The sequence below is a fragment of the Panthera pardus genome, unplaced genomic scaffold, assembly GCF_024362965.1.
Source record: "Panthera pardus isolate Hobbes unplaced genomic scaffold, ASM2436296v1 HiC_scaffold_22, whole genome shotgun sequence".
Taxonomy (NCBI): Eukaryota; Metazoa; Chordata; class Mammalia; order Carnivora; family Felidae; genus Panthera; species Panthera pardus.
Window position 1 is genome coordinate 11292680 of NW_026526788.1, and position 26804 is coordinate 11319483.

The window sequence follows — 26804 nt, forward strand, 5'->3', positions numbered from 1 at the left end:
TGGTGGTTTCAAAGAATATACATTTATTTTGTCACTCTGGCTGTGGGTCTGGGTATGGCACAGCTAGTCTCCTGCAGCTCAGGGTGTCTCCGGGGGCTGCAAATGAGGGGTGGCCAGCCTTCTTTCTCAACTGGAAGATTTACTGGGGGATTCGTGGGCTTTTGAGTTCATCCAGGATGTAGATGTAATTGATCTCACAGCTGTATGATTGAGAATCTGGTTGTTTGCTGGTTATCTGCTATAGGCACAGATCTTAGAGGTCATGTAGGCTTCCTCCACATATCTGTCCTCTTCATCAAACCAACAAGGGAGATCTCTTCTCCAGTCTGCCTGATGGATTCTCCTATAATATGACGCAATCAGGAGTTGACGTCCTTTGCCACAAACATGATCCAAACAAGGGTGTGACAGCACTACCTTTGCCAATTCTGTTGGCCAGAACCAAGTCTCAAGGGCGTCCCACACTCAAGGGGAGAGGGTTACACCAACACACGGGCACTAGGAGGCGAAAATCATTGGAGCGGTCACCTTAGGGTCTGGGCGCCACAGAATTATTTTAAGAATCCACTTGCTTAGAGAAAGGGAAGCTATTTAATTTTGCAAACACCCGTCCATCAGTCTAATAAGGTCTTGGTAAATTTCCCGCGGTGCGTCCTGTCCGAGGTAAAAATCCACATGATTGTAGTGTGGAATCAACTTATAGTAAATAAGCCTGGGAATTTGGGGCAGTAAATTCTCAACGTCCTTGAGGTCAGCCACACGGTCGTGTCCTCCGCTCCACACAGCTGTGGGCACTCGCATCTTGGTCACGTTGTACAAGGGAGGTGTGAGCTAAGTATGATTAGAGACGGAGAGAAGAGACCAGATTTCGCAGAAAACCACATCGGGGGAGTAACCTTATCGATTGTTAAGCAAGTTCTTCAAATGCTAAAAGTATGCAGTTAGGATGCACTTAATGATTTCCAAACATTAAAATGTTAGAAGTGCTCGAGAGCACTTCTGTGCAACGGTATGAACTGTGAATAAAGAAAAAGGTAACCATGATATTTCTGATTTGCACGTTGGGGAAAATAGGAAAGAATCCTCAAGGAAGGGGGCTCTTATTTCTATGGGGGACCATCTTTCTTTCTTTAAAAAAACTTTTTTTAAGTATATTTATTTTGAGTAGGGGGGATGGTCAGAGAGAGAGAGAGAGAGAGAGAGAGAGAGAGAATCCCAAGCAGGCTCCATACTGTCAGCACAAAGCCTGACATGAGACTCGATTCCATGAACCATGAGATCATGACCTGAGCTGAAATCAAGAGTTGGTTGTTTAGGGGCGCCTGGGTGGCTCAGTCGGTTAAGCGTCCGACTTCAGCTCAGGTCACGATCTCACACTCCTTGGGTTTGAGCCCCGCGTCGGGCTCTGGGCTGATGGCTCAGAGCCTGGAGCCTGCTTCCGATTCTGTGTCTCCCTCTCTCTCTGCCCCTCCCCCGTTCATGCTCTGTCTCTCTCTGTCTCAAAAATAAAACGTTAAAAAAAAAAAAAAGAGTTGGTTGTTTAACTGTCTGAACCACCCAAGGCACCCTTATGGGTGACCATCTTTCTAGTAGGGCTTGGCACTCGGAGTATGTCCTTTTGAAACAATATATATATATATATATATATATATATATATATATGTACACACACACACACACACACACACATATATATGTATAGGATAAATGTAAATACCTCTTCTCTGGTGCAGAAATCTGGGCTTGGGGGGATTATTGACACTTGAGCAGACTCTTTGGGGAGCATTGAGACCAATGGATGAAAACAGTTGAAGTATGACGTGAACAAGGAGCCAGCCTGTTCCAGAGAACGTGATGTCTTTTCCCTTCTCTCTGGGATCCAACAAATCCCATCCCCCAGCTCCTCAGTGGCCCTGGATGACCCGGCCTGGCCAATCAGTCCTTCATCCCTCTGGCCTCAGTGACTGGATGAGAGATGGGCACATGGCTAAAACCGGGCCAGAGTTCTCTCTGGAACTTTCTGCCAGTGCTCCTGAGAAAAATACTGGCTTTTTCTTCGGGTTTGTGGTGGAAAGAACGATACGAGTTGAGCACACGCAGTCACAATCTTACTATTTTTGAAATAGCCTGAGAAGGGGAAGAGCATTTGTGAGTAGAACTGGGGGAGAGAGGGAGGGGCGCAGGGAGAAGGAGAGCCCGGAGGACAGCGTTCCAGTTCCCAGCCATTGTGAGTTGATCACCACCCTGTTCAGTACAGTAAAGCAGAAGATAGATTTTTTTAAACCTGACGTAGAGTTGTCTCCTGCCATGCACAACTGAGAGAATACAGACTGCCACCATATTCCAGGGACCGAGTTGTGTTTTCCCCAAATTTGGATGTTGAAACCTTAACCTCTAATTTGACTGTATGAGGAGGTAAGGCTGTTAGGAGGTAATTGGGGTTAAATGCAGTCATAAGGGCCAGGTCCTAATTAAGTAGGACTGGCAGTCTATAGGAAGGGGAAGAGAGAGATCTCTCTCTCTCTCTCCAAGCGCACTCGCAGAAGAAAGGGTACGTGAGCACATGACAAGAAGGTGACTGTCTACAAGCCAGAAAGGGGCTCCTCCCCAGAGCCCCACCAGCTGGACACTGACCTTGGACATCCAGCTTCCAGAATGTGAGAAATAGATTTCTGTGGTTTAAGCCAGTCTATGGTCATTCTTCTTTTTTTTTTTTTTTTATGGCATCCTGAGCAGATTTCTACACTGTTGTTAACAATTTTTGGCAGCAAGGTTAGGAAGAAAAGGTAATGTGGACAAAGACGCAGATCCTTGGGAGACTGTAACCTTGGCCAGGGAGAGGTTTCCTAGACTAGTAATGTACCCGATGACTGGGTTGGGGGCGGTGCTGACTTGGGGACCGTGCACCTTCAGTTCTCTCGGCAGGGCGATATACAAGCAGAGATCACAGGCTCGATCATCACAGAAGTTACTGTTAGTCGATGGGCTGGTGTCCGGGTCTTAGAGTTACTGAATATCTTAAGTATGTCGCCTGTCCCCTATCTTGCTGGGAGACCGTGGCCCTGGGCTTAGGAGCAAGTGATAAGGGAGGAGGTGAGAAGGCAGCGACAAGGCAGGGAGGCCAGTGAGCACAGATCAGGGCTCACAGTGGTGCTTTAAGGGCTGGGGAGAGCCCGCGCAATGCCCCAAAGGCCAAGAGCAAACTGGGGCAAGAGGAGGCATGCTTTTCCCGACTCTGGGTTTCTCAGCAGGATAATACAAAGCATAAATACTTAGATGCAAAGACGGAGAAAGTTAAAGAGTAGAAAGACAGCTGTAAATATTAGCAAGCTTCGTGGCAGGAGAGTGGGGCTGAGGAGCCCCTGAAATCAGAACACATTTACCGCAATGATTTAGGACACTGTGAAGGATGAAAGGAAGCTCAGAAGAAGGCAGAGCCAAAAATGAATATGCAAATCAGGATGCAAATGAGACATGCTGACTTTGGGCCAAGACTTTTTTTTTTTTTTTACTTAGTAATGAAGGTTTGGTGATTACACTGATAATTATGCCCGTCTTATTTATGGTCATTACTCATAGTTGTGACAAAGGTTATTGCTTTTTACACATACATGTTGTTCACCCTCAGCTTGTTTGGGGTTTTCCATTTCTTTCCCAAGGTCCCAAGCAAACAATTCATGTGTAAACTTGAATCACCATGTATCCTGAAGATGGGAAAGATCATCCCTGTGACACAGCTCTCATCCAAGTTGACGTTTAACTCTCACAAAGTAAGCTCATCATCCAAGACTCTTTCCTTTTAGCAACTATCTACTCTTGCTAGGGTAAGAAATTGGTTACTCACAAGACAAATTGGGACTTTGACATAGTATGTGGGTCTGTGTGTGGCAAGCAGCCTAGAAGAAAACTATAGCAGTTTGGGAGGAAAATCAGATTCTTCACTCCAGCTAAAATTATGTATCTTCTCTATCGCAGTTACTACAGTGGCACTGAAAATCTGCTTTTTTGAAAAATTTCCAAATTTCCATACCCCTTTTTTGAAAAACTCATGTATCTTTGATGGCCACTTGTGTAACCTGAGTTCCCTCTATCAGCAGGAAGCCAAAATCATGTATGGATTTTCTTATAAACACTGGGAAAAATAACAACAAATAAAACACCACGTATTTCCATTCAATAGAGAACTTTGGCTTCAAAAGTTTTCATAGATTATGTCAAGAAATATCTTGACATACCACTCTCTGGCAGATATCAGTACTTCTTCCTAAAAGTGATATTTCTGTCTAGTATATCTTTAATGATATATATATGTATACGTATCTATATATGTATACATATATACATATATACGTATACATATATGTATATATGTATATATATACATATATATGTATATACATATACATATATATATGGATACATATATATATATATATATATATATATATATATATACACACATATGTTAAATGAGCAGTAATTGTCATCCCAAAGAACTAATAGGGCAGTGTTAGTTCATTTTATAACAGATGGGTAAGAAATGAGAGCATATGTTCCAGAAACAAAGATTACATATCTTTAATTCTCCTTTTAAAATATGGTCTTGGGGTGCCTGGACAGCTCAGTCAGTTAAGTGCCTGTCTCTTGATTTCGGCACAGGTCACGATCTCACGTCTTGTGAGTTCGAGCCCAAAGTCCGGCTTTGCGCTGACAGTGTGGAGCCTGCTTGGGCTTCTCTTTCCATCTCTCCCTCTGCCTCTCTCTCTCTCTCTGTCTCTCTCTCTCTCAAAATAAGTAAATAAATGTTAAGAAAAACATGGTTTTAATTAAGTGCTGAGAGTGTCTACTTTTTTTGATGTTTATTTATTTATTTTGAGAGAGAGAGAGAACTGGGGAGGGGCAGAAAGAGAAAGAGAATTCCAAGCTGCTACCTCGGGGCCCGACATAGGGTTCCATCTCACGAACAGTTAGATCATGACCTGAGCTGAAAGAGTTGGACGCTTAGTCGACTGAGCAACCCAGGTACCCCAAGAGTTTCTATTTTTTGAGAAGGAATAAGTAGGGCTATAAAATCCAGGAACCCCTGAGTCATATCCTGGTTCATTACTAAGCTAAATAATTTTGACAATTTACCTAACCTCTCTGAGCCTCTGCAAACATGGAGGCAACATATTTACCTTGTAAGGTCATTGTAAGGATCAAAACTAATATGGAAACATTAAATTTTTTTTTACAAAAGGGGCGCCTGGGTGGCTCAGTCAGTTGAAGGTCCGACTTTGGCTGTGGTCATGATCTCATGGTTCGTGGGTTCGAGCCCCGTGTCGGGCTCTGGGCTGACGGCTCAGAGCCTAGATCATGCTTCAGTTTCTGTGTGTGTGTGTGTCTCTCTCTGCCCCTCCCAGCTGTCTCTCTCTCAAAATATAAAACATCAAAAAATTTAGAAATAATGGTATGGAACATGGTAAGAAACCGATAAGTGGAATATGATCTATATAAAATATGTGGCACAGTGTTGGAACCTAGCAGGTACTTAGTGAGTGGAGACTGATGACCACGGTCATCCATGTACCTGGTGAAAGTGCATCATGTTCTCATCAGGGTTTCCCCAGTCAAAAGCTTGGAACAGACCGGAATTAGCAGCCTGTGATAAAATAGAAATAAAAACACATTACGATGATATAAGGAAACAACACGCATTTAAAGACTGTAAACAGAGGCACACCTGGGTGGCTCAGTCAGTTGAGGGTCCGACTTCAGCTCAGGTCATGGTCTCATGGTTCGTGTGTTCAAGTCCCAAGCCGGGCTCTGGGCTGACAGCTCAGAGCCTGGAACCTGCTTCGGATTCTGTCTCCCTCTATCTCTGCGCCCCCCCCCCCCCCCACACACACTCTCTCTCTGTGTCTCAAAAAATTTATAAACATTAAAATAAATAAAGACAGTAAGAAAATATACAAAGAGGATGACATTACATCCCACTCTTTAGGCACAAGAGCTAAAGTCCAGTAAAGATTAATAAGCTGGATAATAAGACTGATACGAGCCGATATAGTAATTCACAGAACTGACTGACCGTCTTTTACTCTCCTCCATACCTCTCCAGTGAAAATTCTCAGATAGCAATGTGTTTATTTTTTAAAGTTTATTTGTTTATTGAGAGGGAGAGGGAGGGAGAGAATGAGTAGGGGAGGGGCAGAGAGAGAGAGAGAGAGAGAGAGAGAGAGAATCCCAAGCAGGCTCCGTGCTGTCAGCGCAGACCCCGATACGGGGTTGGAACTCATGAACTGTGAGATCATGACCATGACCTGAGCTGAAACCAAGTCAGACGCGGAACCGACTGCACCACCGAGGCGCCCTGACGACAATGTCTTCGGGTGTTATAACACTCTACAGAGGAACGTCTACGAGGATGCTGCGATTGAATGATTCTTGACCATCTTAGCTTCAGGAATCGTCATAATTTTTTTGAAAGAGGCACCAGCTGTTCATCGACATTGAAAAGTGACCGACGTTTTCCTACACGGCTGTGTCCAGTATCCCTGTCAGGGTGTCGTCACTACATTCCCTGTTCTTGAACACTTTTTGTTGCTCCTGAAGGGAACGTGTGCACGGAGTAGCTTCAGCACTTCCCGTGTGAGGGGCTCTGTCCCCCCAGCAGCCAGCCGTGTCGTCAGGAGCGGGGCCACCTGCTGAGTGTCTGAGACACCGGGCACGCCACTTGGACATTTTCATGTTCAGACTTCCGCTACGAGAATGGAAACGGTCATACACCTGCACGCCTGGGGCTTCCTTCTTCTGTGACTTGCCACCCACGCTGGACCGAGGAAGGAGGTCACGTTCATGTTCACCTCACACGTTCCAGTAGGTGATTCTCAGTCTGTCCCACGGTTTTTGTTTTTGTTTTTGTTTTTTTCCTGAACTTGAATCTCAGAGATTTTTTTCCACACTCATTGATTTAATCCTGATGCTTCGTTTAAAATCATTCCCATCATGCTCTCTATTGACAGAGGCGGTCTGCTGCGGTCGTTTTTCAGCAATGGGAAGCAGCAGCGTGGGCTCCTTAAGTACCTGGGTTCTAGCAGCAGACAGACTTGGTCTCAGTCCAGGCTTAACGGATTATTGAATGTGTCATCCACGGCAAGTTACGTATCTCCCCTAATTCCTGTCTGTGAAATGGGAATGATAACATTCTCCTCATAGTGAAGATTCAATTGGGTGATGCATTAAACAGGGTGCTAGGGTGTAGCACCTAGAAATGCTCAACAAACCTCTTTTTACTAACATTACTGCTCTCGTCATTGTCGTCACCCTTGCCGTAGCCGTCCGCATAACTTATGACCTAGTGTCTCACCTCATCCCCCTCCCCACCCCCCTGACTTATTTCTGTCCTCAAGAGGACTTTCTGCCACAGGAGAAGAGATCTTTTTAAGAGCAGTGAGCTGTGAGACACGTAAGGGACAGGCCAGGACATTTGTGGCATAAGGGGGATCGATGCCTTCGTGGAAAGACTGTTAAGAGAATTCAGTGAGACCGAAGGAAATCACACGTACGAACAGCAAGGACACATAGTAAGTGCTCAGGGAAAGTGAAATTGGAGTTGTGTTACCCACCACAGACCCTCTCTGTCTCCTCACCGGGGGGAGACATTCTGTCCTGAGCATCTTTCTTCCGGCAGGAACTTGAGGGCTTATCTCCCGGGCGTGGAACTCTTCAAAGGAGTTCAGAAGTCCTCAACTAGTGTTTCAGGCGATCTACAGCAGTGATTCTCAACCGTAAAGCATGGAGCAAACTTATCGGGGTGGAGGTGAAAGTGTAGACTCGTAGGGATCTCGGATATGTCAAAACTTCGGGAAGACCCTTCTCTCTCCCCCCCCTCCCCCCATACACACACACACACACACTCATCACACTTGGTTCAGAAAGCTGGGCCAATTGAATATGACTTCTCCCTGAACTTGCTGAATATTGAGCAATACGGTAGCACGCACACAAATTTAAACTGAGAGTGAAAACAGAAACCGTTAATCTATTTTCATCTCTATCTCATACTTAACTTGCGCAGAGTAAAGCATTATTTCCACACTCTGAAATGGCCCATTCGCCAATAGGAGGATGCGCAGATCTTTCTGGAATAGCCTCGATCGTGTTATATAAAGTTCTGTTAGAACTGATGGTTTCCCCAAAGAGGAAGTACAAACCTTCCCTAGAAAAGGCAGTTGGGAGTAATCCAAAAATCAGAGTTCAGTCCGAATAGGTGGGAACCAGGCCCAAACACCAGCAACCGAGGACACAGAGAACAGAAGAGAGAACAGGGAATGAACACGAGTTGATGCTGATTTCGGAAGCATCCACCTGACAGAGGCAGGTGCCTGAAAAATCCCGCGATGGGCTCTGGGAGTCCTCCTCTGGGCTCTTGGGGCGATGTGTGTGCATCAGACCAGGAGTAGGGAGCACATACCTGGGCCCAGTGCAGCATGGTCTGCACAGATGTTCCCGCAGAGCTCTGTGCCAAATAAACATCCAAGCGACTCTGCAAAGTGGAGATTATTTCTCACCGGGAGGCTAATCATATGACCACACCGCAAGTAAACTTGAATATTCTCTTTCTCTCTCTGGGGAATAAACATGGACCATGCCCTCTTTAAGAACTTTCTCCTCCCGTAGCTCTGTTCTGTCCTGTACAGTCTTCATAAAGCCCACAGAGGCCATCCCGCCGGTCAAAGACACGAACATGCCTTTTCTCTCCCGCCTCATCTCAGATTGCCCAAGAGTACAGGAGGGTTGAGGGTGTGAGAGCCCCAGTGACCTTCGTCACCCTGTGTTAAGTCCCAAAGGACATTCTGAGAGAGTTGTTCATCATGAGACATTGAGAAAAGATCTAAATGTTTCCTTTGCCTTCTGATTTTAAAAACATAGTGAGTATTCCACAGGGCTCTCTGAAAGTTTGTGGAACATAATCCATCCAGGATTGTAACCTCTACTGACATTTAGACTTTTTTTCCGGATTAAAAAAAAAAAAACTTGATATTTTTCATTGCCTTTTTTTTTTTTTTTTTACATTTTAGTATACAAAACGGTTATTTTTCCACCAAAGTGAGCACAGAAAGAGCATGGAGCTTTAAAAAAAAACACTACCCCTCATGAGCTAGCCAAACCTACTGAATCAATATCAAAATCTCCAGGGTTGAGTCCTGGACATGTGTATTCCTTCAAAGTTCCACAAACTCTACTCAGACATCCCTGGATATCCTCCACTAAAATAGACATCCTTGCAGAGATTCGATAGGCCGGCCCCCAACAGTTAAAAAAAATGGGGGGGCAATTTGACTGTATAAATGTACAACGAGGGCCCTCAGTGAATGTTCTAGAGGGTCACGTTAGGAAGTCTTCCTCTGGCAAACTCTGAGGCCATGTCGAGAAGATGCTTTTGAAATGATCCCTCTTGTGTTTGCTTACAGCTCTTTGCCAGCTCTGCCTACATGATATGATACCATCTAAGCGATAGGCATGTGCAATCCCCTCGGTAAATGGAGAAAACAGAAAAGGAGTGTGAAAAGGCAGGGGTTAAGGCATGTTTTGCATAAACGGCTATTTACAAATCTTGTCTGAAAGCAAGAAAAGTGTTTAATCAGTGCTCTCCAGTAACAGAGGGAGACTAGGCTCTGGGCGGAAATCTGTGGGATAGTCGGAGACCACTTTCAACCATGTCCTGCTTCTGGTTTCAAAGATACCTCCTCTCTGGCTGGGGGTGAACAGTAGCTTTCCATCTTCCACCTCCCCCCTAGTCAGCTCATGGTGACTAAAGAAGAAAAGGATTTCAGCTGGAGAGGACTCCCCAAGAAACCCAACTGATCCTTCTCAGTGTCCCTTCAACTGTAAATCTGTAGCTATCATTGGAAGGCCATCCCTTAATCCCAATGGAGTAAAGAAGTCAGTGGTTCACAAAATGACTATTTCTAGATCACCTATGAAGGTGGAAAATTGGTTTAAAAATTACAGATGCTTGGGCATACTGAAATTCTACTTCAGTAGGTCTGAGATAGACAGACCTCAGGCACAGCGAGATAAATTTCAAAACCATAGTCTTCATGTCAGTGGAGGACCTTTCCAATGGCGGCGCTTTGGCCAACAGCAAGGGTTGGTGAGAATGTTCAGTGGCAAAGCCTTCTCAAATCCTCCTGCTAAAGCAGGTGGAACCGCCTCCCGCCCCCCAGCTTCAGTTGGAAGCCATCAACATGTAATTTCAAATCAGGAGACAAAAAGGAGACCTTGAGATGTGGCTTTCGCGCAATTCAGAACACATTCTCCTCTCCTCTGTGCAACAAAATAATTGCTTTTCTGGATCCGACTACTTACACATACCATGTTTAAGTTTTTTGGGTCAAATCCACTCAAAGTAAACAGGAAGTTGCTGCAGAGATGACGGAATAGCTTCCGGTTGCATACCTTGGTGGCAATGAATTGGTCAAAAAAGGTATGAGGGTAGAACATCTTGTCACCAAATAACGCCTGCAAGATCAATTTAAGATGCCATCAGATTTCATGGATGTGGATGTCAAAAGTGGAAAGTGAGTGGTCATTCAGCCAAGGACTGGACAGAGGTGATATCTGCTCAGTGCTAGTCCTCAGTAAAATGGAAAGGCCTGGTAAATTTTGTTTTTGGTTCTCCCAACCCACCTTTGTGGTCTTCTCAACACATCTCATGATTCCCTTTCCCAAGGTCCTCTACTTGGGGTGTTTTTCAGAATGCCCTCTGAGAAATTAGCCACCGTAGGAAATTGATAAGGCTTTGGAGTCACAGATACCTTGGTTCGATTCTGGACTCTGTCTTTACACCTTAACGAAGTATTTAATTTCTATTATCCTGAATTTTCTCAATGATAAAATAAAAAATTAACATGCTATGTTGTGAAGGACTGTTGTCAAGATAATAAGTCATGTTTAAAAGGTACCTACTGAATCTTCTAGAACCTAGTAAACATTCCCCAAACAATAGCTATTATTACAAGTAGTGAATGATATAGACTTAATGAGCCATTCCTTCCAGAATCTTTTAGTAAACGCTTCCAGAAGCAAAACTTAATCCCCCTAAAATGAATCTTTACTAGTGAAATTTCAGGCAATGTTGCCAGTGAGTTGAACTTACTTTTTGAACCCTAGGAATCCCTTCAAATTAGAACATACACTCATATCAAACTCCTGCGCATATAAGACAAATCTTACCTTTGCTTCACAAAAACTAGTTTTATAATCTTAGGATAATAAACTAGATATGAGGATGAAAAAGTATCTTTTAATTCTTTTGGAAACATCCATTTACAGTAAAAACAAAAACAAAAACAAACAAAAAAAACAACCAAAACAAAACAAACCTCGCTTATCTTTTCCTGGAATCCTTTATTGACTGGTGATTACAACAATCAATTAGATTAGATTAGAACAATAATAACTAGCATTTATTTTTATTGCATTAGTGCACGGCAAGATCTCAGGCTATCTTTGGTAAACTCGATCCGGTGAATTCCTCCTGGGTAGAGTTGGTTGAATTCTGAATTTGAAAAGTGGTTATTTTATATGATCAAAGGTAATCTTCATTTAATGGAATATTTGATATCCCATGGAATATTAATGAATCTAAGATACACCATGACTTTATCTACCCCTTCCTACAGGAGAGGGGGAGGGAGGAAGGGAAAAAAAAAAGAGAGGCTATAATTGTTAAGCTAGTTCAAATCATATTTCTTTAGGTCAGGAAGGCAATAATTAACCATGGCAGACATTATCTAATTCATTCTGGCCTCTTATTCATTTTGTCTCAATCACTGGGACACTTGAACAATATATTAGATGATTTATTAATCCACTTATCAAATTGTAACTCTTCCTGTGTAACTGTCTACATGGTAATTAGTAATAGCCACAGACACAAAGAGAGAACTTTTTTTTGTTTTGTTTTTAAAGAATGGCTTCTGTAAAAAAAAAAAAAAGACTTTATTTTTAAGTAATATCTACACCCGGGGCACCCGGGTGGGCTCGGTCGGTTAAGCATCCGACTCTTGATTTTGCTCAGTCATGCTCTCGCATTTGTGAGTTCAAGCCCCGCACTGGGCTCTGTGCTGACAACGAATCTCTCTCCCTCTCTATCTGCCCCTTCCCTGCTTGCTGTCTATTTCTCAATCAAAATAAAGAAAAATAAACTTAAAACAAAGTAATATGTACACATGGGGCTCAAACTTAAACCCTGAGATCAAGAGTCACGCGTTCTACCAACTGAGCCAGCCAGGTGCCCCTGAACTTACCTCTGAAAAGAACGTTTTCATCTATTCTGTTCTCAAGTGCAATAATCTAAATGGAGTGGCTGGCAAATGAATACGTAGTGAAGGTAGGAAACAGGGTCTGGTTTTCACCAGTGAACATTTTTCTTTTTCTTTTTAACATTAAAAAAATGTTTTATAGTGTATTTGTTTATCTGGAGAGAGACAGCAACAGTGCGACCGGCGCAGAGCCCAATGGGGAGCTCAAACTCACAAAACCACGCGATCGTGACCCGAGCTGAAATTAAGAGTCCACTGCTTACCCGACGGAGCCACCCAGGCCTCCCCTAACATTTTTCGTTTTCAACGACCAATATCTTCATCATCCACCCTTGGCAGAAACTCCGTATGAAAAGGAAGTACCAGTTCAGAGAAGTGAGCAACCGTGGAAGCATGATGTGAAGAAAGAGGTTAGGGGCACCTGGGTGACTCAGTCGGCTAAGCGTCTGACTCTTGATTTCACCTCAAGTCATGACGTCACGGTTTGTGAGATGGAGACCCAAGTCGGGCTGTGCGCAGACAGCGTGGAGCCTGCTTGGGATTCTCTCTCTCTCTGACCCTCCCCCATTCACATGCACTCTCTCTCTCTCCCTCTCTGTGTCTCAAAATTAAATAAACACTCAAAAAGAAGAAGAAAGAGGTTCCATCTGCCATAAAAGACCCTTGTTCTTTATTCTGACAGCCGGTATTTCCAAATACTGGGTGAATTAGCATGGCAGTCGCTGACTTTACCTCTACACCCATGCATGAGTGACTCAGCAAAACGGTCATCTATTTACCCAGGGACAAATGACTGCTCCTACCCCCTAACCTAAAAAGAGAGGAGAGTAACGCAGGCCAGCCAGCCACATAGCACCCATTTGTACAGCGTGGTAAACGTGGCTTGTAGAATGTAATTCCAAGTTCATTCTGGAGGGGGCGTGTGTGTCCCATAACAGCACAAGATTCTTCAATTTGCTCTTCGGTAACTGGGTGAATTTAAAAAGGCACCACTTCTTTTGGGTACACGGCTCCATGCCGGGTCACATGACTTGCCAAGCCGACCATGGGCTGGATGCAGCTGTCTGTGGCTTGTTGAGCGGGGCACCCTAAGGATCCCGGACTGACTTCTTCAGGCTGGCATTGAAAAGGTGGGGGAAATAACTACACAGAAGAAAGAGCACCCACCATACATGACCTGGTCAGATCTGGGTTCAAGTTCTGGTTCTGTCACCCACTAGCTGGGTCATTCGGGACAGGCTGCTTAGGCTCTTTGAGCCTCACAGTTTTCTTTTAAGAAACGAAGACAATACTAACAATGCTCACTGTTTAAATAACATGTAAGGAGCAAAGGGTCAAAGCCAGCAAGATACAAGAACACGTAAATGCCCAGGGACCAAACAAGGGGCGGGAGCGAAGGAGGGGATAAACAACTGGCAAACAGGAAATCTGAAACGCCAAGTGCTGTGGCTTTGAATCCAAAATAAATTCAGTGAATACTACTAGATAATATCTACTGAATACCTGCTGTAGGCCTGGTACTATACTTAAACATGTATCATCTCAGTGACTCTCCCAAACAACTTGACAAATTTTTACCCATTTTTTTACTCATTCATCCATGCATGCGTGCATTCATTCATTCACTTTCAACTTTATTGAGGAATAATTGACGCCATAAGACACTAAACATCTTATAAACGAAAGTTTGTACACTTTGACCTACATTTCCCCATTTCTCCTTCCTCCAGCCCCTCGTAGCCACCGTTCTATTCCCCTTTTCTAGGAAATTGGCTTTTTAATATCAGATTCTACATATAAGTGATTCAGTACAGTATTTGTTTTTCTCTGTCTGGTTTATTTCATTTGGTGTTATGCCCCCCAGTTTCACCCATGTTGCAAATGGCTGTATTTCCTTACTTTCTTTTGGCTCTTTAATACTTTTTAAAATTTTCCCATTTTCTTTTGTTGAGAAATCTCTACACTGTTTTCCATAAGGGTTATACTAATTTACATTTCCACCAGCAGTGTATAAGGGCTCCCTTTTCTCAACATCCTTGCCAACATTTGTTATTTCTTGTCTTTTTGATAATAGCCATTCTAGAGGTGACTGGGTGGCTCAGTTGGTTAAGTGCCTTACTCGATTTCAGCTCAGGTCATTATCTCAGGCTTCATGAGTTCAAGACCCGCATCTGGCTCTTGGTTGGTAGCTTGGAGCCTGCTTGGAATTCTGTTTCCCTGTCTCTCTGCCCCTCCCCTGCTCATGATCTCCCTCTCTCTCTCTCTCTCTCTCAAAAATAAACATTAAAAAAGATAATAGCCATTCTAACAGGTAGGAGGTAATACTCCATCGTGGTTTTGATTTGCATTCCCGGATGGTGAGTGATGTTGAACATCTTTCCATGTACCTATTGGCCATTTGCATGTCTTCTTTGGGAAAATGCCCTTTTTAAAACTGGATTACTTGCTTTTCTGCTATTGAATTGTATGAGCCTTTTATATATTTTGGTTATTAATCCCTTATCAGATACATGGTTTGCAAATATTTTCTCCTATTCTGTAGGTGGCATTTTCAACATATTGAAATGTTCCCTTTGCTGTGCAGAAGCTTTTTGGTTAGTCCCATTTGTTTATTTTTGCCTTTATTGCTTGTTCTTTTGCTGTCTTACCCAGAAAAATCATTGGCCAAGACCAAGGTCAAGGAGCGTTTTCCCTATGTTGTCTTCTAGGAGCTTTATGATTTCAAGTCTTAAATGTAAGTTTTTAATCCATTTCAAGTTAATTTTTGTGAGTGGTATAACATAAGGGTTCGGCCTCATTCTTTGGCACGTGGCTATATCCAGTTATCCAAACACCATGTACTGAAGAGACCATCTTTCCCCCACTGTGTCCATAGCACCCTTGTCAAAATTTAGTTGACAATAGGAGTGGGTTTCCTTCTGGATCCCTAACACACTGCTCTATGTACCTGTTTTTATGCTAGTACAATACTATTTTTATTACTATAGCTTTGCAATATAGTTTGAACTCAGGAAGTGTGATGCCTTCACTTTAGTTCTATTTTCATAAGATTGGTTGGGCTATTTGGGGTCTTTGTATTTCCACACAAATTTTAGGATAGGGTTTTTTTTCCTATTTCTGTGAAAAATACCATTGGAATTTTGATAGGTACTGCACCGAATCTGCAATTCACTTTGGGCTGTATGGACATATTAATGGTATTAACCCATCCAATTTGTGAACATAGGCTATCTTTTCATTTATCTGTGTCTTTCTGGGTTGTATCAGTATAGAATTGAATCCCCATGGGCTAATTTAATTACTTCTCACAAACCCAAATCTCTGGCTTCCGTAAAGATTATCTTACTTTTATCCGCTTTCACTGAAATCACTGAACACAAGGATCGCTCTTAGTCAGCCCTGGGAGAAGCCCATATCAATATGGAAGAGAAAAACACACTAAGCCACATGGACCAATTCACTTCAGCTGAATAACTGATCAGATTAGTTAGCCATCAGCTAGCACAGAGAATCTGGACTTCAGGATATTGTCCAGATTTTGAGGACTTGACAGACTGAGAATCACCAAAAGCTGGACTTTCAGTGATGGGGGGAAGGTATGGTCTGTGCAAATCATGACAGCAACAAGCAGCTGATATTTATTAAAAGCTTAGAACGTGCAAGTCCTGGTTCTAAGGGATTCACATGTCTGACGTCAATCCTTAAAGCAGCCCTATGCGTGGGAACTATTATGATCCCCCCCTTTACAGATGAAGAAAATGATTCCCCAAACATTTCAGGTCTTGGCCAAATTTACCCAGCTAGCTAGGATCCAACCCCATGCCATCTGGCTCCGTGTGGTGATTTTAACTACTACTCCATACTTCTCCTGAAAAACCAAGGGCTGCCAGAGAGAAATTTAACCTACTAGATTAAACAAATCAATTAATCGAATCAACATTTGCTTTATCTGTGGTTGAAGAATGACATGGACAGAAGCCTGTAGATGTGTATTTAGACAATCGTGTATAATGGCATCGGAGTGAGCTCTCTGAACCCTGTTGGTAAAATTACACCACGGTACGTCTCTATCGATAGCTTATATCTGTTATCGTCTCAGAAGTTTATAAAATGCCATTTTGTCCAAGGTTCTCTTCTCTTGAAATCAGCGAAAACGGAGCTCGTTTTAGTTACTACAGATTTAAACTTGGAGGAGCCACATACCTTGACTACTTTTCTGGAAACGGTTGTTAATTTTTTCATAGGACTTTGGGTGTATTTCACCGTGATGACCGGAGCCAATGCGAAAAATATCTTAATCCTTTTAGCCAGCTCTGGATTTGTAGAGAATGCTATGAAAGCTGGAAGGGAAGAAGACACTAGTTTGTAGGTTTCGAACAATTCTTCATTCATCGTAAATGATAGCAAAAGTAGTCCTATTAAAAAGAACAACAACAGCAACTGAAAAAAAAAAACCCAACAACTTAGAGTAAGTACCATCTGTAGGAAGAATTCTCTAATCTACTCAAGGATGGAATTGACTAATTCAAAATACAGTGACTTTCCTGTCCCTGGAGAATTTAAGTCTACTGGTAGAGAGTGCTGCAGAAAGGGTTCAAACACCCACTGTGGGGCATACCTAGGTAAACCCCGAGGGCCATTCTCCTTTGGCCACGCTCCTTAATACTAGACAACATTGGGCTATGATTGTGGCTTCCCATTCAGTAGATGCGTGGAGATTTGAGCACGTTACCTCCCCACGCAAGTCTCCGCTTTCCCAATCTGCAAATGTGGAAAACAGGATCCTTCGCGGATGAATCTTTTGAATGTTAAATTACGTATGCATAAAACTGAAGGTATTATTTGGCATTCTCACCATTAGAAAGGATTTCCAAATTCAGTCGTTTGTAATACATGGATGATAGCGATCTCAAATGTTTGTAGGTCGCATGAGAGGTGTGGGGAAGATGCATCGCCTAGTACGGGCGTGGAAAGACCTACTTTACGCCAGAAACCTGACTAGGATCCAGATACAGAAAAGAGCCTGGTGGAAATGGTGTTGGTATTGTTGAGGCGTCTAGCTAATGGGGATCAGGGAAGGGAGCGAGGTGCCTCGTGGCATTGCCCACACGGCCTCAGTGCCTCTCGGAACTGCAAAAAACACTGATGGTGACATTTCGTCCCCACGATCTGTAATTCTCTGCTTTCTTTTTGGTGTCCTCATTAGACTGCAAGCTCTTTAAGGGAAAGATGCATATGATTTTTGTCTCTACCTCCCCAGCATCTAAACCGGTGTGACAAATGTGTGTGGTATACACAAATGAATAATTCTCTCTCCCTCGGGCTTAGCTACCAATCTCCAACAATCTCCAAATTCAACATGGGGGGGGGGGGGGGCAGCCTGTGTGTGTGTGTGTGTGTGTGTGTGTGTGTGTGTGTGTATCCCTGTTGTCATCCTTGTTTTAGTTACTCTTCAGAAACCAGCCAGAGGGTTTCCCAGGTCGAGTCCACAAGCTAGAGACACTGCGCAGAGGGAGGTAGCCCTGACCCCTTCCGTGAACACAGAAGGTCCTCTGACACTCTCAGGTCACCCCTGCCCACACACACCGATGGTGGTGCCTTGGGAGTGGCCCACGTAGTAGAGTCGCTCTTGTCCCGTTTTCTCTGCAATAAAATTGATTGTGGCTGGAAGGTCGTAGTTAGCCATCTCATCCAAACTGCCAAAGAGAAAGAACAACAAAATTGGAGAAAAAACACCTCATTGTCAGGCCTACAGTGTTCGAATACCTTTACTGCAGCCACAGATACTTGGCGCTTGTCGATTTAAGACTGGAGTCAATATCTAGCATTAGGCATCTCTGCAACTTCTGAGGATGTCACCTTGATTGCAAGAGTAACAGGGTTAAGAGACCAGAGTCAGAAAAATCTGCTTTGCAGAGGCCCACAGAGGATCTTCCTGTAAGGCTGGTCATGTTTCTCCTCACTCTACGGCAGATTTACCAAACTCCCTTGAAAAGAACAATTCCTGGAATGCCTACGTTGTAAACAGAATAAAGCAAGTAGATTTGTAGACCTCAGCCTGGACAGACTGCCTCGGAATTTCCGGGGAAGAGGCCTGGTAATCTGCACGTTTTTGCAGGGCCTCTCTTCCGGTGCAGAGTTGGGAAAACGCTCCCCTAGGGCATATCCTCATGCTGTCTGTCATCACCCGTGACACAACAGCACTGGGGTGTGGAGTCAGGAAATGCCATGTGGCTTCTAAGAATGAAACCAAGGAACAAATGACTTCAGGGACCTTCAAGGCAGGCTTCTTAGCTCCTGTGTCAGCACGGGGCTTCCTGCTGTAATGAAGCAGCCGTGCCCCAGGGGCACTGCTCCTCAGTCATTCTGTGTCAGGCTTTCTCTTTCTTTCTCCGGGACCTGGCTCCAGGGACGGCTTCAGCCCTGCCAGCCTATGGTTTGTTCACTACGGAGTGAATCAACATTTAAAATACCGTTTGCGCAAACTCTCTCTAGGCTCCCTCTTGGCTTATCAGGGATGTCTGGCTCCCAGAATTTTCGCCCAGAATCTTGTTTCTGGTCCCATTTCTCGATTGGTTTGCTTTTTCCTCTTTAGTAAGCACACCTTGTAACCTTCCTCTGGGGTCCACACTGACAAAGTGAGAGTCCTGGAGTTAACCTTCTAAAGATGGCCTTTGCGTTTTGATTTTTTTTTTTTTTTTGCATATATACCTTGCACACACACGCCCTCCAGACACCAACACATGGGCTTTTTATTTCTTTTACTTATTAAATTTTTTTTTAATTTTTAAATTTTAAAGCTGGCTTTAAATTGAAGCTGGCTCCAGGCTCTGAGCTGTCAGCACAGAGCCCAACGCGGAGCTTGAACTCACGAGACATGAGATCATGACCTGAACGGAAGTCAGATGCTTAAATGACTGAGCTACCCAGGTGCCCCAACAAGTGGGATTTTTAAAACAAATATCAGTGCAATGAATAAGGACAATTTCTTCAGAGCCTGGGTAGAGGAAGATACGTTTGTTTCTTTCTTGAGTATTCCACTGGGTGTGTTTGCACAGTAAGGGAAAAATCAAAGGGTGTTGGTCCATATAAATGAACAAAGCAGGGGCACCTGGGTGGCTCGCTTGGTTGAGCATCAGACTTTTGGTTTCAGCTCAGGTCATGATCTTGTGGTTTGTGAGATCAAGCCCCACACTGGGCTCTGCGCTGACAGCACGGAGCCTGCTTGGGATTCTCTCTCTCCCTCTCTCTCTGCCCCTCCCCTGCTTGTGCTCTCTCTCTCTGTCTCTCTCAAAATAAATACACATTAAAAAAAATAGATAAATGAACAAAGTACATACTTCATCAGTACATATCTCTTTACCTGAAGGCCCAGAATTCTCGTGATTTGGGTGAAAATTTCAAGTGTTTTCTGGACCAGGTGTTTCCCCGGCTGTTCCCCAGCCACACGTCATAACCGATGTCTGCCAGAAGGAAAGCCAAGCTGTTGTTCGGAAGGTTGCAAATCCAGTTACTGGCAGACGCAATTAACCCGTGTTGCAAATACACGACAGGCTTTGGAGCTGCAAGACACGGGCGACAAGAATTTCATGTCTGAACCCTCTGAGCATCTATAGGAAAATTCTGTTCCTGACTTCCTCTGATATAGGACAGAGGTTAAGGGATGAAATGTGGCACGGGGTAAACCTGGGTTCTAGTCTTTTATGAACTACTTACTTGGGCAAGTTATTTATCCTCTCGTGTCTTGTTTTCCTCCTTGTAAAATTTTGATTTAAATAATATATTGTGTTGTTCCATAGGTGCTGGAGTCAGGCTGTTCTTGCTTAGAATCTATTCCTCCCAGCACTAACCCCTTTGTGCCTCAGTTAACTGATCTGTATAATGGGCAACAGTAACAAATGCTATCTCATAGTAGAGTCACAGGAATTAAATTAGGATAAAAATACATAAAAGACTGTCCAACACAATAAATCATTTCCCCTATTATTATTATTACTTCTACGAATAACATTTTATTTCTTAAGGAGACTCTGTTTAGAAAACTAAATTTCTCTCAAAATAATAACAGTAACAATAAACATGCCAATTTTGAATATTGACGAATGCCAGGCACTAGGCTAGATTTTACACATAACCACATCGTTTCATTTACATCGTCGGGAAGCAAAAGGCAGAGACGTTCAGTGAAATGTTGTGTGATGTCAAGTTGTTAACTTGATATAAAAGTCCTGCTCACAATGTAGAATTGGAGCAGCTTGACTGAGGAGAAAAGAAAAGGAGGAGGTAGGGAGGTGGTGTTGAGACACAGAGAGTAGAGAGAGAAGGGACTACCATGTTCCTGGCTTTTACAAATGGTTTGTGGTCTTGTGCTGGTACCCATGACCCCCTGAGCTCACTGTGGCGCTAGCCCAGCTTCCCGAGATCGGACAGGCTACACTGGGAGATACTCTGGAAGAGGCTCTGGCCACCACGACCCAAGGAACCGAAGTCTATGTCCATTCAATCGAACTTTCCAGGGAATGGAAAGAAGAGGTGTTACTAATTCTCCTAAATCATTGCCAAAGAGCAGTCAGAGGCCGTAGGCCCTCTCTGATCTGAGCCCCCACAGCTTCTCATCGTACAGACAGCCGTCCAGCTCATGTGTCTTGGCAGCTACCTTGCCTGGCAGAACTGAAATCGAGTTTGGGCAGACAGAGTTCTCACGAGTGTTTACAAAGGTCATGGAGTTTTCTGGGGGCTGGCGGTTGGTTCTATAAAGTCAACAACATCTCCCTCTGTTTTTGAAAAGCTAGATTTTCTCTTCACATGATTAAGGATTGTGATACTGGGAGGTTTTGTTATACAACACTCCAAAGTATCGAAGGAGCTAAGAAATGAGAGAAGAAAGCAAATAGTGGCTTTGCCAAGTGACTTCCTCTTTCCTCTACAGGGATCCATCTTGATTGTAGGGAACTAAAAATGGGTGTTTAATTAAGTTTAAGTATAGTACAAATAGGGTCAAACTTGCTTCAAAAATTTTTTAATATTGGGGCGCCCGGGTGGCTCAGTCGGTTAAGCGTCCGACTTCGGCTCAGGTCACGATCTTGCGGTCCGCGAGTTCGAGCCCCGCGTCGGGCTCTGGGCTGATGGCTCAGAGCCTGGAGCCTGCTTCCGATTCTGTGTTCCCCTCTCTCTCTGCCCCTCCCCCGTTCATGCTGTGTCTCTCTCTGTCTCAAAAAAAAAAAAAATTAAAAAAAATTTTTTTAATATTTATTTATTTTTGAGAGAGAGAGACACAGGGCAGCAGGGGAGGGGCAGAGAGAGAAAAGGAGACACAGAATCGGAAGCAGGTTCCAGGCTCTGAGCCGTCAGCACAAAGCCCGACGCAGGGCTCGAACCCACGGACCATGAGATCGTGACCTGAGTTGAAGTCAGACGCTTAACTGACTCAGCCACCCAGGAGCCCCGGGTCAGATTTACTTCAAAAATGAAGTCCCAATGCCTTAGGAAGAGAACTAATTACAAATGAAGTAAGTTGAAAAGCTATCATAGTAGCTGAAGCAAAAGATGGTGATCATGTCCAAGCTGATGAGAGGAGTTTTTGGAGGAGAGAGAAATTTAGAGGCCAAATTGATAGATCTTGGTGATTGGCTGGATATAGGCAACGAGGGAGAAAAAAGTGTCAAGGTGACTCTTGGGGTTCTGGTTTTTAAGCCTGAAGAGAGGGTATCTCTAGAATACCCTGTGTGTGTGTGTGTGTGTGTGTGTGTGTGTGTGTGTGTGTGTGTTTTGGAAGGAAGACAAAATGGTGGAGAAAAAAAAAAGACTACATAAACAGTATACAATTGACTTTTGAACACCATAGGTTTGAACCTTGTTGGGTCCCCTTACGTGTGGATGTTTTTTTGAGAAATACAGTACAATACTAGAAATGTATTTTCTATTCCTTAAGATTTTTCTAACAACATTTTCCTTTCTCTACCCTACTTCATTATAATAATACAATATATAATATGTATAATGTACAAAATATATGTTAATCGACTGTGTTCTTGATAAGGCTTCTGGTCAACATTAGATTATTAGTAGTGAAGTTTTGGGGGAGTCAAAAGTTATATGTGAGCGTTCAGCTGCTTGGAATGGGGGTAATAGTGTCCCTCACCCCCCTGTTGTTTTAGCCAACTGTATATCTAACTGCTTTCAAAAGTCCCAAGGATTATACGAGTGAAATGGAGTCTAGCGGTGGAGGTGATGAGTTTCTTCTGGAACAGGCCAGACTATTTCAGAACAAAGGCTACCCTGGTACCGTGAGGAGACCTAGGAATCTCTGCTTTAGGCATGATTCCTTCCAAAACAAAATAAATCCTACTTTTTCTTGGACATCCTCTTCCGTGGGGAATCCTGTAAATTCCGAGGACGTAACCATCCTTGGTCACAACATCATACTCTTCATAAGGATAACCCCAGTAGGAAATAATCTGGCTCTGAAAAGAGGGGAGGAAAATAGACACATTCATGATGTCATGTCTTGATAAACTGCAATGTGGTACTTTAAGTTATACAACTACTGTTCCATGACGTCCTGGGACAGAATGCAGCAGGAAAATCAGGATAACTTGAGGAGGGTTTTAGGAAGAGGTTGCATACAGAAGCATGGGAAGGCGAGGTAGGGTGACCGTACATCCTGGTTTGCCTGGCTTGGTATGACGAATGCACCCAAGGTTCACTCTCAAAACGTTTGCAAATGAATTATATGGTCATCTGATGAAGGAAACCATGGGGGATTGCGTGGTACCCTGTGGCTAGTTACGAGTGAGTTGTTCCCAACCCCCCATGAAGGGAGGTGGGAGAAAGTGGTCACCAGGCCCAGAGTGAGATAGAGAGAAAAGGGCACATGGAGAGGAAGTATGGCCTTTGGCAGAAGGGCACGGCCCGCTTAGGGTGACCTCATGGAGGAATCCAGGGCAATAAATCATCTGATCTCAGCCTCCTTCCGCCTTCTGCTCTCCTGCTCAAGATCTCAGTTGGCTGAACTGAACTGAAAACCAAAGTCAAGGGAACTTGTTGCCTCACTTCTGACAGGTCAGCTTCTTGGGCAGAGAGAAAGGTGTGAAGAAGACAGAGCGGACCCAGATAAAAGAAACGTCCCACAGAGATACACATGCAAGAGGGGAAGTACCGTTTACTGGTCATCTTCCGCACAGAGCAGTTTATGTCCCCTGCTTGTTTAATCCTTACAACAGGTCTTTGAGATGGGATTATACCCATCGTACAGCTGGAAGAACAGTGTCAGCAAGATGAGCAATCTACCTGAAACTGTAGTCTAGGAAAAGCTAAGGACAAAAGGAAAGTCTGAGTAAGTTGAGCTCCAAAGCTCACGCCTTTGCCACAGGATTCTGCATTTGCCCATGCAGCGTGCACCAGACGTGTGCATATATTATGGGACTATTTAAAACAGTGGTCATGAGCCTAGATTCTAGAGACAAACTGCACGGCATCGAATTCCCGCTCTTTCTCTTGTTAGCCAGGCAACTTTGGGCAAGTTATTTAACCTTTTTGTCCCTCGTTTCCCTCAACCGTAAAATAAAAATAATACTAGTGTTTTTTCACAGATTTGCTCTGAGGGTTATACATAAAATATCTAGAACGATGCCTGGCACGACGTAAGTGCTCTAGAGATGTTTATAATTCTTGTTATCTTTATAGAATAATTAAGAACCAAAAAGCACCCAGGCCGGGAAGGAAGAGAATGTGTGCGAATATGACAGGAAGAGGGAAATTTCGATACGAGGACATATAGCCATGGACTGTGAGTTCAGCCATGTAGGAGGTTAGGGGCACCTGCTGGATAGTGTGGAGAGAGGAACACACAGGAGACAATAATTAGAAGCTTTGACAATTTCATTCTTCTTAAAGTTCTAACACAAACTTGGCACTGGTGAGGACATCAATGGTGCATAAGGTATACAAGCTGTGAAGCATCCCATTGGAATGAAGCCCTAATGGTGGACATTGTCAGTCATTTGCCTCTTTTTCTTTTTCTCTCTTCCTTCCGTCCTTCCTTCCTTCCTTCCTTCCTTCCTTCCTTCCTTCTTTCCTCCCTCCCTCCCTCTCTCTCTTCCTTCCTTCCTTTATTCCCTCCCTCCCTCCCTCTCTTCATTCCTTCCTTTATTCCCTCCTTCCCTCACTTCCTTCCTTCCTTTCTTCCCTCCCTCCCTCTCTTCCTTCCTTCCTTCTTTCCTCTCTCCCTCCCTCCCTCTCTTCCTTCCTTCCTTCTTTCCTTCCCTCCTTCCTTCCTTCCTTCTTTCCTTCCTTTCCTCCCTCCCTCCTTTCTTTCCCTCCTTCCCCCTTTTCTTTCTTTCTTTCTTTCTTTCTTTCTTTCTTTCTTTCTTTCTTTCTTATATTCTTTGACTAGCACACTATTCCATCCCACTTTTGATATAAATTTAATATAAATTTCTGATATAAATACATTTTGATATAAAGGTCATCAGTATGAACTCTTGAGACTGTTCTTCAGGAAACCACCATCAGATGGTACCTCAAGCCACCAGGAAAGGGAATATTACTGGCCCAACTTGGCTTGGGTCTTTCAAAGCTTAGATTAGTAACTTTCAGCTACTGGCTAACCACACCAGGGAAAGGGGAGGAAGCACAGATTTAGTCGATGTAGAACTGGTTGTAGACAAGCACATCGATTATATCTAAATTATTGTATATAAAATGATGATAAATTACTACTTCTTTATCTTAATGTTTTCTTTTCTTAATGAATGACTTACAATATTCATAGTAGCCTCAGGATTTGTGATGCCTCCTTTCTTGTGATAACCATGTATAGGTCCAAGAAGAAGCATCCAGTAGGCTGCTGCTAAAAGCTGCCACATTGGGGGTCTTCCTGGGAAAGAAAATATTAACATATGTGTCATCAAACAGAATTCTGAAAGTGAACTTTGCTGGAATCCTTCTATAATACTACTGCGGGAGAGCATGGGAACATGCTTCTAGGTTCCACTTTACCAGGCAATAAACTTAATATTCAAGACTCATTCCATGAAAAATCAGAAAGTATAAATTTTTACTAAGAAAGAAGGAAGGAAAGAAGGAAAAAAAGAAAGGAAGGAAGTCAACTTCAAGTAAGTCTCCAATAGACAGCTGAACAAAAGAAGGGAATGTAGAATTTGCAGAAAGAGAAATATAATGGCCAATATATTAATAAAGCACACTTAATATCTCTAGTTATCAGATAACGTAATTCCTTTTCTTCTGATCAGGGGAGTGAGTGCTGGCATAACCTTTATGGAGAGAAATTTATTAGCATGTCTTGCAAATTTAAAAATATTCATCGGGGCGCCTGAGTGGCTCGGTCGGTTAGGCATCCGACTTCGGCTCAGGTCATGATCTCACGGTCCATGAGTTCGAGCCCCGCGTCGGGCTCTGTGCTGACAGCTCAGACCCTGGAGCCTGTTTCGGATTCTGTGTCTCCCTCTCTCTCTGCCCCTCCCCTGTTCATGCTCTATCTCTCTCTGTCTCGGAAATAAATAAACGTTAAAAAAAAATTTAAAAATATTCATGCCTTATTGCTTCTTGGCCTTTTGGCTAAGATCTGTTCTTTTCAGTGTAATATCTGATGCATCTTTTATCTGAGGACGATATATTAAATAGATTTTCGGAACTAGAAGAGGGAATAGGAGCTTGCTCTGTTCCCTCCATGCATCAACCTGGTATTGCTGTAAGTCCAGGAATGGTGCACCCCCTGGGGGGAACAAAAAAAAAATTCGTATCTTTCACTCAGTAATTCTATCTCCAGCAGTCTAGCCAAAGGAAAAACAATATATGTGTAATAATAAAAAAATATATTATAAAATCATTCCTGATTATGTATCTTAATATAGTGAAATTTACCACATAAGAGATCGATAAAATAAATTATGGGTGAGAAAGAATGGAATTGTTCAGCCACCAAGTATGTTTATGTGTTATGTGAAATTTCTATTATATAATATTGAGAGAAAAGCGATGTGAATTGTGCATATATTTTGAAGCCCAGTGATAAAACAAATTATAAAGAGGAAAAAAAAAAAGAAAGAAAAAGAGAAACCCCTCATGATTGACCCCAAGACCTGAACTTTACTGCCCACCTGCATATACCTGTCTATATTTGTCCACACTTTCTTAAAGTTCTTTTTTAAGAACTTACTTCTAAGCTTGTATCTTAACTCAGGAAAAACCCATGATGGGCACAGCATCCCATGATGGAAACAGAAACGACCCCTCAAGCAATAATGACTGCCGGAGGGAGAGCTGTGGTGGCCCAGACCACCCAGACCAGTTTGAACTCAACCCCTGACTCACACCTGCACAGAGGACCATGCTGTGACCAGCTCTTAACCTCTACCTCATTATAATACTAAAATCTCCACCCAAGGAGGAGCAGAAGCCTCATTTACATAACATACAACCTGTGTATAAGCATGTTTCCTTAAGGTGCAGGTACGACCTTATGCCTACCTC

The 26804-nt window shown here is 43.3% G+C and overlaps 1 protein-coding gene and 1 pseudogene across 2 annotated transcripts; one reads left to right on the forward strand and one right to left on the reverse strand.

Moving 5' to 3' along the window:
- Positions 1-3: 3 nt before the first annotated feature.
- LIPK (lipase family member K) lies at positions 4-25468 on the reverse strand. 2 transcript variants are annotated; one of them, XM_019430073.2, is made up of 9 exons: positions 25073-25465; positions 22660-22774; positions 19675-19873; positions 17898-18007; positions 16515-16651; positions 10360-10506; positions 8456-8527; positions 5570-5641; positions 4-831 (listed from the first exon to the last, which is right to left on the reverse strand). In XM_019430073.2, the coding sequence occupies exons 1-9, from the start codon at positions 25280-25282 to the stop codon at positions 592-594; spliced, it is 1302 nt and encodes a 433-aa protein (XP_019285618.2). In that variant the 5' UTR covers positions 25283-25465; the 3' UTR covers positions 4-591. The 2 variants fall into 2 exon arrangements, with proteins under 2 accessions (XP_019285618.2, XP_053766213.1); XM_053910238.1 differs by lacking the exon at positions 8456-8527 and having other exon boundaries at positions 25073-25468.
- Positions 25469-25869: 401 nt separating this feature from the next.
- LOC128772635 (U2 spliceosomal RNA) lies at positions 25870-26048 on the forward strand (annotated as a pseudogene).
- Positions 26049-26804: the final 756 nt, after the last annotated feature.